At 46.7% G+C, this 14,152-nt stretch overlaps 1 protein-coding gene across 2 annotated transcripts in view; it reads left to right on the top strand.

Moving 5' to 3' along the window:
• The first annotated feature begins 11,355 nt into the window (after nt 1-11,355).
• The window catches only part of cpeb2 (cytoplasmic polyadenylation element binding protein 2), a 19,043-nt gene continuing 16,246 nt past the window's right edge, over nt 11,356-14,152 (top strand). For both annotated transcript variants that reach the window (XM_061238611.1, XM_061238610.1), the window contains exon 1: nt 11,356-12,989. In XM_061238611.1, coding sequence (XP_061094595.1) covers nt 11,949-12,989 — 1,041 coding nt within the window. In that variant the 5' untranslated portion in view covers nt 11,356-11,948. The remainder of the gene's footprint in view (nt 12,990-14,152) is intronic.

The following is a 14,152-nucleotide window of genomic DNA, read 5'->3' as shown; positions in this document are numbered from 1 at the left end:
TGTGTTTATGTGTGAGTGTGTGTGTGTGCTTGTACGCTCATGTGTGTGTGTGAGTGTGTGTGTGTGAGTGTGTGAGTGTGTAAATGTGTGAGTGTGTGTGTTTGTATGTGTATGTGTGCTTGTACGCTTGTGTGTGTGTGAGTGTGTGTGAGTGTGTGAGTGTGTGTGTGTGAGTGTGTGAGTGTGTGTGAGTGTGTGTGTGTGTGTGTGTGAGTGTGTGAGTGTGTGTGTGTGCATGTCTTGGTATGGTATGTTGGAGGGCGCATTGGAGGTATGCATTGGAGCTTGAGTCTGTTTGGAATTCTTGGGCCAGGAATCAAAAATAATATTTAGTTCACCGAAAAGGAATTGGCATGTGATTTGCATTTCTGAAAGGAATCCTGTGGCTTTTCGCATTTCCTCATCTTTGTTGATGATTCAGAAATACCAAAAATACCGTTGAGTCAGAATATTTCACTTGTCAGTCGAGTTACTTTATGATCATCTCAGCCTGCAAATAAACCTCCCATTGTTTTTCATCTGTCAGGAGAATTTTTTTGTTTTACAATTGCTACAGGGGAATTTTTCAAGACTGAGTTGACTTTTTCAAAACTCTTACAGTTTTTTACAATCGTTTTCACACTTGTTTCAATACCATGTCCACTTTTTCAAAACACTTAACACATTCACCACATCAATAGACTATGTGAACTAAACTGTGGATACTTTTGCATTGCTTTCATACTAAAGGCATTCAATCACCACTTCTTCCAAAATTCATGAATACCTCTCTCAGTCAGTGTTCACTACCAGCAAAAGTTTGTACAAATACAGCACATTTTGCAGACATTTAGATACTCTGTTCAAAACAGTTAACTTTCAGTTCAAAACCCAATAAAATTCTGAACGTTTATTCAGTTTATTCAGTTTATTCAATTTTTTTGTTTGCAGCCTTGTTACCATCTATACAAACGTGATCATACTTGCATTGAAATGTGCATGTATATAGGGTAAATATAGATGTAGTTGTCACTGAAGAGATTTTTCCACTATTGCTGCTGTATATGTACTGTTGAAACACCTGGCTGTCATTTCAGTGATACCCAGGTGTTTGTTGTTTGTGCCCTGTTACCACATATACAAAAGGGGCCACCTTTGGATTGGCATTTGCATTCTTTAGCCTTGGTGGGGAAAATGGATGCAGCCGGAGGCAGAGGAAGAAGACGTCGCGGAATAGCAAGAACAGTTGTGTCTGATGAAATCAGAGCCACAGTCATTGATCATGTGGTAAATCATGGTCTGTCCCTGAGGGAAGCAGGTTGAGGGTTCAACCAAACTTGCCTAGATCCACAGTTGCTTCAATAGTGAGGATTTTCAGGCAAACCAACAGGTACTATACAGTATTTACAGCATTCTGACTGAAGGAGTTCAATTGATGTGTATATTACAGCAGTACTGTGATTTGAGAAGTCTCCAGAAAAAGCAGATGTATCAGTGCACCCAGCGGTTACCTCACACAGTCACACAGGTGGAAGGGGAAGAATGTTTACGCCTCAACAGGAGGATACAATAGTACAACAGCATCAGGCTAAGAGAAATATGCAAAAACATAATCGCAGACAACAACATATTTCCAAACATTGACAGTGTAAGCACTACAACCATTTCAAGAGTGCTACAGAAACATCAGATCAGGATGAAACAGTTGTACACTGTCCCCTTTGAGCTCTGAGGGTGTCAAGGAACTCAGGTACCAATATGAAGTTTATGAAGGTATATGTGAAGGTTTAGGACCACCACCTACATGAACAGATGTCACTTCTAGATGCAATGGCTGCTGGGTGTATGGACATAACAGTGGAACACATCCAGGGCTGGATAAGGCACGCAAAGAGATGTTTTCCTCAGTGTATAGCAAGAGATAACATTCGAACATTCGAGTGATGTTGATGAAAATCTATGGCCAAATGCAGAGGACAGGATGGATGGGCCAGGCCAACAGTAGACTTCTGATACTGATAGGCACACAATATATGTGCGAATTACTGTATATAGTGAAAATATTGCTTTTTGGTATGTATTTGTTAACTTCAAAATACTGTAAACCCTCTGAAGAATACTGTTGCTTTTGTGATTTGTTTCTTTATCATATATTGTTTTACATTACATTGTAAAAAAAATTATTATTCTGGGTTTCCAATATAGTAAAACATTCATTCATTTACAGTTTACTGTAAATTTACCACACTCAGTCATGACATCTATTGTGGGAGGCAAACGTTTCTTTAGCTACTTGGCTTGAAATATTTGTGGATGCAAAAATAGAGGAAAGGGAAACACATAATATATGTATTTAGCAATGCTCCAAGTTGTTTGTGTTTTGTAGTTCATTGAACATTGAGTGACAAAGTAGTCTTATGGGAGAAAGCATGTGCTATAGTTATGGCAGCATGAGTCACTTTTGGGTGTAATATTAAGTGTTTTGGTGGTTGAAGTGCATTTTGCACCAAAGGTTAACTGATGTGCTCAGGTGTGTGTTTCAAAAGCACACTGTGTGAAGAGTTTTAAAAAAGTAGACATGGTATTGAGACAAGTGTGAAAACGATTGTAAAAACCTGTAACACAACTCTCAGCACCAGCTCATTTCACATTCAAAATACACCAAAACTACCAACACTTTGCAAATATGTTTCAAAATAAATTAATCTACCAAAACACCAGCACTGGTTTTCTTCCAAATGAGTTTGAGTGATTCTGTTTCGGTGTGGAGTTGAGTTTGTGAGTGATTCTGTTTCAGTGTGGAGTTAAGTTTGTGAGTGTTTCTGTTTCAGTGTGGAGTTAAGTTTGTGAGTGATTCTGTTTCGGTGTGGAGTTGAGTTTGTGAGTGATTCTGTTTCAGTGTGGAGTTGAGTTTGTGAGTGTTTCTGTTTCAGTGTGGAGTTGAGTTTGTGAGTGATTCTGTTTCAGTGTGGAGTTGAGTTTGTGAGTGATTCTGTTTCAGTGTGGAGTTGAGTTTGTGAGTGATTCTGTTTCAGTGTGGAGTTGAGTTTGTGAGTGATTCTGTTTCAGTGTGGAGTTGAGTTTGTGAGTGATTCTGTTTCAGTGTGGAGTTGAGTTTGTGAGTGATTCTGTTTCAGAGTTGAGTTTGTGAGTGATTCTGTTTCAGTGTGGAGTTGAGTTTGTGAGTGATTCTGTTTCAGAGTTGAGTTTGTGAGTGATTCTGTTTCAGTGTGGAGTTGAGTTTGTGAGTGATTCTGTTTCAGTGTGGAGTTGAGTTTATGAGTGATTCTGTTTCAGAGTTGTGTTTGTGAGTGATTCTGTTTCAGAGTTGAGTTTGTGAGTGATTCTGTTTCAGTGTGGAGTTGAGTTTGTGAGTGATTCTGTTTCAGTGTGGAGTTGAGTTTGTGAGTGATTCTGTTTCAGTGTGGAGTTGAGTTTGTGAGTGATTCTGTTTCAGTGTGGAGTTGAGTTTGTGAGTGATTCTGTTTCAGAGTTGTGTTTGTGAGTGATTCTGTTTCAGAGTTGAGTTTGTGAGTGATTCTGTTTCAGTGTGGAGTTGAGTTTGTGAGTGATTCTGTTTCAGTGTGGAGTTGAGTTTGTGAGTGATTCGGTTTCAGTGTGGAGGTGAGTTTGTTAGTGATTCTGTTTCAGTGTGGAGTTGAGTTTGTGAGTGATTCTGTTTCAGAGTTGTGTTTGTGAGTGATTCTGTTTCAGTGTGGAGGTGAGTTTGTGAGTGATTCTGTTTCAGTGTGGAGTTGAGTTTGTGAGTGATTCTGTTTCAGTGTGGAGTTGAGTTTGTGAGTGATTCTGTTTCAGTGTGGAGTTGGGTTTGTGTGATTTTGGGTTTGATAATGGTAAATTAAGGTTAGAGAACACATTTCTGTCCATTCCTCCATGCAGACCATTTTAGAATCATCGATGATGGACTCCCCTCCTCAGCTCAGGCCACAGGCTTCTGATGGGATGAGATGACCCTTGCAGAAAATTGGTTTTGTTTTCACTTAACCATTTCTGTGTGGATTTTGGTGCATGCTTGGAGCTATAATCTGGCGGCCTGTAGCGTAGTGGTTAAAAGGTACATGACTGGGACCCACAAGGTCGATGGTTCAATCCCCGGTGTAGCCACAATAAGATCTGCACAGGCCCTTAACCCTGCACTGCTCCATGGGAGGATTGTCTCCTGCTTAGTCTAATCAACTGTACGTCACTCTGGATAAGAGCGTCTGATAAATGCCATTAATGTAATGTAATGTAATCCAGCTGGACCTACAACCAATTCTTAACTTCCTAGCACTGTGATTGTCTGCCAAAATTTCCTGCTGATTTGTACATTCCTCTTTTTACACCAAAACAATCAAACATTAAAAATAGACTAAAACTCCAACAGATAGATTATTACCTTTTATTTATTACATGCAGCCTTCCTTCCTCCATTTTATCAAGGGTGCCAATAATTCTGCAGGCTATTTTAAAATCAGTCATAATATCATCTGAAAATTGTTAGAATTGCATGTTGCATCCACTCCACCCTCCTTTCCTCCACTCCTCCACTCCACCCTCCTTTACTCCACTCCTCCACTCCCCCCTCTTTTACTCCACTCCTCCACTACCACTCCTCCACTCCCCCCTCCTTCACTCCACTCCTCCACTCCACCCTCCTTTACTCCACTCCTCCACTACCACTCCTCCACTCCCCCCTCCTTTTCTCCACTCAGTATGTTTAGTTACTCTTTCTCTGTCTGTTGAAGCAAATTTGAAAGGTAAAGGCTAAAGGCTAAAGGTACATTTTCTAGAATTGGGATTCAACTACCGAATGTGACATTCTGCACTCCTGCCAGAAGGTGGCAGCGTGGGGTTTTGCTGCAGGGGCCTCATTCATGACCTCATCAGGATTTTTTCACTCAGATCAGCCCAGAAAGGACTACATTACATGTCACTACACTACACTACACTACACTACACTACATTACATTACACTACACTACATTACATTACATTACACTACACTACACTACACTACACTACACAACATTACATTACATTACATTACACTACACTACATTACATTACATTACATTACACTACATTACATTACATTACATTACATTACACTACACTACACTACACTACACAACATTACACTACATTACATTACATTACACTACATTACATTACATTACATTACATTACACTACATTACATTACATTACAGTACAGTACAGTACATTACATTACATTACATTACACTACATTACATTACATTACATTAATGGCATTTGGTATCCAGAGTAACATACAACAAAGTGCAAAGTACATACCCATAACTAGGGATAAGTTATCTGTCCCTGATTCATCCACAAAGCACTGCTGTATTGTCCTAATAACACGATAACATAAAGACACACAGGGAGGCATTAGATGAAGGACAAACACAGATTGCGACTACATTTTCCTGTGGGTGAAAATGATTGACTACCGCAATTGTGCCATTGATTTTAGACTGAAAACGGGTGTGAATGACCTTCACTGGAGCCAGCAGCAGTGGTGCTAGTGAGCACTGTCTCTCACAGTCTCTCAGCATCACCAGGAAATGAGCTTCAGAAAAGAAGCCCGGTTTGGGCTGCTTGGGCTGAAGAGTCCTGTTGGCCGCTATGCTCCCCTGGGTGGGTGACATGAGGCTTATTTCCCCTCTCCTGGTTCCTTTCCCTGAAGGCCCACCATCTGCAGACCATCATGGGTGCGTCTCTGTGATTACTTTTCAATCCACCCTCCTTTACTCCACTCCCCCACTCCACCCTCCTTTACTCCACTCCCCCACTCCACCCTCCTTTACTCCACTCCACCCTCCTTTACTCCACTCCCCCACTCCCCCACTCCCCCACTCCCCCACTCCCCCACTCCCCCCTCCTTTACTCCACTCCCCCACTCCACCCTCCTTTACTCCACTCCCCCACTCCACCCTCCTTTACTCCACTCCTCCACTCCACCCTCCTTTACTCCACTCCACCCTCCTTTACTCCACTCCCCCACTCCCCCCTCCTTTACTCCACTCCCCCACTCCACCCTCCTTTACTCCACTCCACCCTCCTTTACTCCACTCCCCCACTCCCCCCTCCTTTACTCCACTCCCCCACTCCACCCTCCACTCCACTCCACCCTCCTTTACTCCACTCCCCCACTACCACTCCTCCACTCCACCCTCCTTTACTCCACTCCCCCACTCCCCCCTCCTTTACTCCACTCCCCCACTCCACCCTCCTTCACTCCACTCCCCCACTCCCCCCTCCTTTACTCCACTCCCCCACTACCACTCCTCCACTCCCCCCTCCTTTACTCCACTCCTCCACTCCACCCTCCTTTACTCCACTCCACCCTCCTTTACTCCACTCCCCCACTCCCCCCTCCTTTACTCCACTCCTCCACTCCACCCTCCTTTACTCCACTCCCCCACTCCCCCCTCCTTTACTCCACTCCTCCACTCCACCCTCCTTTACTCCACTCCCCCACTTCACCCTCCTTTACTCCACTCCCCCACTCCCCCCTCCTTTACTCCACTCCTACACTCCACCCTCCTTTACTCCACTCCTCCACTCCTCCCTCCTTTACTCCACTCCCCCACTCCCCCCTCCTTTACTCCACTCCCCCACTCCCCCACTCCCCCCTCCTTTACTCCACTCCCCCACTCACCCTCCTACTACCACCACATTACATTACATTACATTACATTATTGGCATTTGGCAGACGCTCTTTCCAGAGCGACATACAGTTGACTAGACTAAGCAGAAGACAATCCTTCCCTGGAGCAATGCAGGGTTAAGGGGATTGCTCAAGGGCCCAACGGCTGTGTGGATCTTATTGTGGCTACACCGGGATTAGAACCACCGACCTTGCATGTCCCAGTCCTTCACCCTAACCACTACACTACTCTCCTCCACTCAAATATCCTTACTGTGCTTGTAACATTAATTAACACTTATTATAACAACTATGCTAATGCTGACAATAGCTAATAATGCTAACTGTGCTGATGACAGTTGATAATAATGCTAACTGTGCTGATGACAGTTGGTCATAATGCTAACTGTGCTGATGACAGTTAATTCACTGGAGGGCACATTGCCACACCCTAGGACTGTTACAGGCTACAGTGATGTCATTAAGTCAACTGTTCAATGGACAGCTCCTGAATATGATAAGGAAAATCATTAGTTATTGATGATATTGATGAGGATGGTATAGGTTTTAATGAAGTGCTCCCTCTCTCTCTCTCTCTCTCTCTCTCTAATGGAGGGATGGAGGGGGATGGAGGGGGATGAGGGGGGGTGGTTGTTGGGATAATTAGGCCCCTCCAATGGGGCTGCAGATGACCTGTCGCCGCGGCAACAACAGCTGCACCTGGGAACCGGAGACAGATCAGAGTGCTCACAAGAGCTGGGAGCTCCCTCTCTCTCTCTTTCTCCCTCTCTCACACTCTCTCCATCTCTCTCCCTCTCTCTCGCTTTCTCCCTCTCTCACACTCTCTCATCTCTCTCCCTCTCTCTCATCTTTCTTACTCTCTCTTTCTCCCTCTCTCTCTCATAGGCAGTCTTGGTCAGTGAGACAGGTCTCTCTCATAAGCAGTCTTGGTCAGTGAGACAGGTCTCTCTCTCAGGCAGTCTTGGTCAGTGAGACAGGTCTCTCTCATAGGCAGTCTTGGTCAGTGAGACAGGTCTCTCTCATAGGCAGTCTTGGTCAGTGAGACAGGTCTCTCTCATAGGCAGTCTTGGTCAGTGATACAGGTCTCTCTCATAAGCAGTCTTGGTCAGTGAGACAGGTCTCTCTCTCAGGCAGTCTTGGTCAGTGAGACAGGTCTCTCTCATAGGCAGTCTTGGTCAGTGAGACAGGTCTCTCTCATAGGCAGTCTTGGTCAGTGAGACAGGTCTCTCTCATAGGCAGTCTTGGTCAGTAAGACAGGTCTCTCTCTCAGGCAGTCTTGGTCAGTGAGACAGGTCTCTCTCATAGGCAGTCTTGGTCAGTTAGACAGGTCTCTCTCATAGGCAGTCTTGGTCAGTAAGACAGGTCTCTCTCTCAGGCAGTCTTGGTCAGTGAGACAGGTCTCTCTCATAGGCAGTCTTGGTCAGTAAGACAGGTCTCTCTCTCAGGCAGTCTTGGTCAGTGAGACAGGTCTCTCTCATAGGCAGTCTTGGTCAGTTAGACAGGTCTCTCTCATAGGCAGTCTTGGTCAGTTAGACAGGTCTCTCTCAGGCAGTCTTGGTCAGTGAGACAGGTCTCTCTCAGGCAGTCTTGGTCAGTGAGACAGGTCTCTCTCAGGCAGTCTTGGTCAGTTAGACAGGTCTCTCTCAGGCAGTCTTGGTCAGTGAGACAGGTCTCTCTCAGGCAGTCTTGGTCAGTGCCCTGTGGTCCAAGCTCGATCGACAGACTGGCGATAACAAACAGGTTTTTCAGTGTGGGGATTGTGTGTGTGTGTGTGTGTGTGTGTGTGTGTGTGTGTGTGAGTGTGTGGATGTGTGTGTATGAGTGTGTGAGTGTGTGTGTACGTGTGTATATGAGAGAGTGTGTGTGTGAGTGTGTGTGTGTGTGTGTGTGTGTGTGTGTGTGAGTGTGTGGATGTGTGTGTATGAGTGTGTGAGTGTGTGTGTACGTGTGTATATGAGAGAGTGTGTGTGTGTGTGTGTGTGTGTGTGTGTGTGTGTGAGTGTGTGTGTGTGTGAGAGAGTGTGTGTATGTGTATATGAGAGAGTGTGTGCCCCCCCCACTGAGCTCTGATTGGCAGCTGGCTTTCTGCCCCCCTCCCCACTGCAGCCTGGCTAATCACAGCCAATGAGGGCTTAGCAGCCTTCACACCTGCCTCTACCCGTGTGGGAGGGGTCCATCTGGGGCAACCGGCACAACCCCCTGCCCAGACCCCCGCTGGCTGGGGGATGGGCCCTCTATAGCCAGGGACCTCCTACGCCTTCAAGCACAGACTGAAAACTCATCTCTTCAGGCTGTACCTTTCCCTCCCTACCTCACGCCTATAATTAGCCATGTACGCTATATGTAATGATTGTACTTGCGCTTATTATTTATTTTAGTATTTGGGGTGTTCTAGCTGCCAGCTGGGTATTGCTCTAGCACTTGGAACATTACTTCCCCCTCGGGTTTTCAGTGCACTTGTCCCTGGTTATGATTCGCACTTTATTGTACGCAGTTCTGGATAAGAACATCTGCAAAGCGTGTCTGACAAAAGACCAAGAGTCATAATTTCACTCATACACTCATATCCTCACTCATACACCTGTACAATATGACTTAAGGTACATGACTGGGACCAGCAAGGTCGGCGGTAAGATCCCTGGTGTTGCCACGATAAAATAAATTGAAATCTGCACAGATGTTGGGCCCTTGACCAAGGCCCTTAACCCCACATTGCTTGGGGGATTGTCTCCTGCTTTGTCTAATTTAGGGTAAATGGCTTTGGATAAAAGTGTCAGCCAAATGACTTGTAATAATAACAACTCTCATTTCCTCATACATTGACTCAGACACATGCACGTTCAGTGCTCTCTGGAGGAAGAGCACCGGCCAGCAGTTTCACTGCTTCGCTGACCCAAAGAATCACAGCTGAGTCTTTACATTCAGAGGCAAAAACGTCCTGCGGTACTGAGACCACAGGATGCTGCAGTGTGTGTGTGTGTGTGTGTGTGTGTTTATCTGCGATTGTGTCTGTGTGCGAGTGAGAGAGTGTGTATGTGTGTCTGTGGGTGTGTCTGTGTGTGTGTATGAGTGTGTGTTTATCTGTGAGTATGTCTGTGTGTGTATGTGTGTTTATCTGTAGTGTGTGTGTTTTTCTGTGAGTGTGTGTTTATCTGTGAGTGCGTCTGTGTGTCTGTGAGTGTGTGTGTGTCTGTGTGTGAGTGTGTGAGTGTGTGTATGAGTGTGTGTCTGAGTATGAGTGTTTCTGTGTGTGAGTGTGTGTATGAGTGTGTGTGTGTCTGTGAGTGTGTGAGTGTGTGTATGAGTGTGTGTGTGTCTGTGAGTGTGTGAGTGTATGTATGAGTGTGTGTGTCTGTGAGTATGTGTGTGTATGTGTGTATGAGTGTGTGTGCATCTGTGAGTGTGTGTGTGTATTAGTGTGAGTGTGTGTATGAGTGTGTATGTGTCTGTGAGTGTGTGTGTGTATTAGTGTGAGTGTGTGTATGAGTGTGTGTGTGTATGAGTGTTTGTGTGCCTGTGAGTGTATGTATGAGTGTGTGTGTCTGTGAGTGTGTGTGTGTGTGTATGAGTGTGTGTGCATCTGTGAGTGTGTGTGTGTATTAGTGTGAGTGTGTGTGTATGAGTGTGTATGTGTCTGTGAGTGTGTGTGTGTATTAGTGTGAGTGTGTGTATGAGTGTGTGTGTGTATGAGTGTTTGTGTGCCTGTGAGTGTATGTATGAGTGTGTGTGTCTGTGAGTGTGTGTGTATGTGTGTATGAGTGTGTGTGTGTGTATGTGTGTGTCTGTGAGTGTGTGTGTGTGAGTGTGTGTGTATGTGAGTGTGTATGTGTCTGTGAGTGTGTGTGTATGTGTGTGTGTGTGAGTGTGTGTGTGTATGTGTGTGTGTGTGTGTCTGTGAGTGTGTGTGTATGTGTGTGTGTGTGAGAGTGTGTGTGTGTGTATGTGAGTGTGTATGTGAGTGTGTGTCTGTGAGTGTGTGTGTATGTGTGTGTGTGTGTGTGAGTGTGCGTGAGTGTGTGTGTGTATGTGAGTGTGTGTGTGTATGTGTGTGTGTGAGTGTGTTTGTGTGTGTGTGTGTGTGTGTGTGTGTGTGTGTAGAAGTAGGTAGCCCTAATCTGGGAATTAAAAAAGAAAAGAGAAAGAAAACCAGGGCTGGATTTGAGGAGCAGAGTGGAGCTCCCTGCTGTAGACAATGGGGTCAAAGATAGGGAGCAAAGTAACACCATTTGTTTCCTTTTCGCCTTTTAGATATTTTTTACTTTATTGATCATTTTTAACAGGAAGAAAACAGCGTTTGTCTGCGAGTGTTAAATAGCAACAGGTTTTTCTTCTGTTGGGTTTTTCATCAGTAAAGATTGTAGGAGGTGCACACCACTCCACTAATAAATAGGAATACCTTCGGTAGTGCTGCTGTTGGTGACAAATCCACAGTTATGGCTGGATAAGTACCGTTATTAACGAGTGCGTTATGTCGTGTGCCAGGCCACCTCAGTGGTAAACTGGAGGGGTCTCCTATTCCTGCTGCGCTTCGCCTGCCTGCAGAGCTGCCCAAAGACAGCGTCGGGATAGGCGCTCTCACTAAAAAATACCCTACTTAATATCAGCGACGGAGGACATGACGACGTACACTGCACCTCATGAATAATCAACGACTGACGTAAACAATGCGGCTCTCTGCGGCTCTGCGCAAACGGAAGGAGGAGCTCTGCGTGGATCGTGACGCGCTGTGACGTCATGTAGGACGCTCTATGCTTCGCGGCAGCAGGCGGAGAGAGGAGAGGAGAGGGCATTAGAACGGCAAAATTAAGTCATAAATCTGGAAAGAAAAATACAATACACGACATAGCATATCGGTCTAACAAAGAAATGAACAAGATAATTTAAAGAAAGAAAAATGACCAACCGAAGCGCCAGACTCCGATCTGAATCCCTCCTCTCTCGCGCTATTAGCCTAAATAAATAGTCTAATAATTCATACTGTACCCTCTCCTTATTGATTTATTATCCTCATAAATAAATACGGGAATATATAGTCGTTGCTTAGCCTAACATTTCCGAACCTATAGCTTATTTGTACATAAATAAATGGGTGGTTACGGGCTCGGCTTGTTACATACGGCTAATATTAACAACGGCTCTGCGGTCTTTAGTGGAGGCGTTTTCAGGTCGTACACGAGTCCCACTTCGGCTACGAGCCCGAGATTCTCCGGTTCTTGCGAGCGGTTTATCGGTGTCCTCCTTATTCTTACCAGCCGCTGCCCATCCACAAAACATGCAGGATGAGCTCGTCGCAGGGGTGAAAATCGCACAGCGACCTCCGTCAACCGAGAAAAACAACAGCAACAGCGCAGCAAACGGAACCGGACAACAGCAACCAGGCAACAACAACAACCGCAACCACAACAACAGCAGCCCCGATTTCAGCGACCAGCTGCGCCCGAACGTCCTGGAGTACAACCAGCTCAGTCGCAGACAGCAGCAACAGTTGTCCGATTTCAGGGCGAGTGTAAATCACGAGAAATTCGGTCAGACGCAGCAGATCCGTGACCTTCAGCAAGGGCTGAACAGACAGGCGCAGATCAGCCCGCAGCAGGCAGAATTCAGCAGCGCGCCGTCACCGCAAGGAGAGCACGATCACCTGACACACAAGCGGCATTACGCTCCCCTCGGCCACCAGCACCACGGTACCCCCGAATTCGACCGCAGCCTGGGCGCCAGTCCCGCTCCGATCAGCGCCGCGTCGGTGGAGCAGGCGGACGCCAATGCGGTGGCGGCTGCCCCGCCGTCGCAGTCTTCCGTGAATCCAAACAAGATTAGAATTGAGATGGACTCCCCCACCGCCCACCTCATCAACACCGGCAATGGCAGCAGCACCGCTAGCATGCTGCCAGGGGGTCTCGGTGCTGGCTTCACCGCTATTCAGAACCAGGAGATGCAGAGCCCACACCAGAACCCGAGCGGCTGCTCGTCCCCGACCCTACCCGTGTTCGGAACGCCGTGGTCCGTTCAAACCAGCTCCCCGCCGCCGCCGGCCGCCAGCTCCACAGACCCCCTGAGCCATGTCCACAGCACCGACACTGACAACGGCTTCTACCCCGGGATCCCGTCCTCGATCAACCCAGCCTTTTTCCAGAGCTTTTCGCCGGTGTCGGCTACCTCTTGCGCAGGGGTTAATGTGCACGGATTCGGGAGCCATTTCTCCCACCAGATCGGCGTGCCCCCGCCGCAGCAGCCGAGCCGCCGGGCCCCCGGCAGCCCCCAGCAGCACCAGGGCCCCTTTCTCCAGCAGCGGAATAACTACAACCACCATCAGGTGAGCGTCTCCTGCCCTCCCCTTGTACCTGTTTTCGGTGTTGCGCTTACGCACGCACACACACACACACACACACGTACTGCAGCGCAATGCATACAATCATGTAGATACAGGTCAGGAGATTCAGTTAATGTTCACATCAACCATCAGAATGGGGAAAAAGTGATCTAAGTGACTTTGACCGTGGAATGATTGTTGGTGGCAGAAAGGGTGGTTTGAGTTCCTCAGAACCTGCTGATCTCCAGGGATTTTCACACACTCTAGTCTCCAGAGTTTGCAGAGAATGGTGCAAAAAACAAACAAAAAAATCCAGTGAGCAGCAATTCTGCAGACAGCAGAAACGCCTTGTTAATGAGAGACACCAGAGGAGAATGGCCAGACTGGTCAAAGCTGACAGGAAGGTGACAGTAACGCAAATAACCACATACTCCAACAGTGGTATGCAGAAGAGCATCTCTGAACACACAACACATCTTAACTTAAAGTGGATAGGCTACAGCAGTAGAAGTAAAAAAAAAAAGTTTTATGAATACCTAATAGAGTGCTCACTGAGTGTGTGTGTGTGTGTGTGTGTGTACATAGATACAATAGAGGGAGTGGTCATTAATTGTGTAGCCTACAACAACTGCACTTGGGTTGACGCAGAGTATTGCAGTGCGTTTTAAGCTGGCAGTAGTGCGTAATGCACATCAGCTTTGTGTAGTATGGCAGTTTCAGACACCGCCGCGATTCAGTGTGGCTCAGCGTGGGACCGGCGGGGGGGTAAGCTAGCGGACGTGTTGGCTCTGGGTCACACAGTGCGATGCGCTGGGCCTCGAGTCGCCGACAGAAATCAACCAGCTGCGAATGAATTTTATGTCGGCGACATCTCCTCTTCCTCCTCCTCTTCCTCCTACTCCGGAGCAGCGGAGCTCTGCGCATCCTTCCCTGAAAACGGGAGGTGTGTGCGTGTGCGTGTATGTGTCTGTGCGTGCGCGTGCGCGTGTGTGTTTGTGTGTGTACACGTGCGTAATACACAATGCCGGCTTTGTGCTGCACTTTCCGCTCTCTCTTTAAATCCCCTTTTCTGTGTCCGACCGCGGACGGCGTCAGAACAGCGGTCACGTGGTGTTCCTGAAATAACACCACCCGCAGGATTACGGGAGCACGGAGGGCCGCGTTAA

The sequence above is a fragment of the Conger conger genome, chromosome 4 (genome assembly GCF_963514075.1).
Source record: "Conger conger chromosome 4, fConCon1.1, whole genome shotgun sequence".
Taxonomy (NCBI): Eukaryota; Metazoa; Chordata; class Actinopteri; order Anguilliformes; family Congridae; genus Conger; species Conger conger.
Note: the sequence above shows the minus strand (reverse complement) of the source record. Positions and strands in the feature narration are given on the sequence as shown.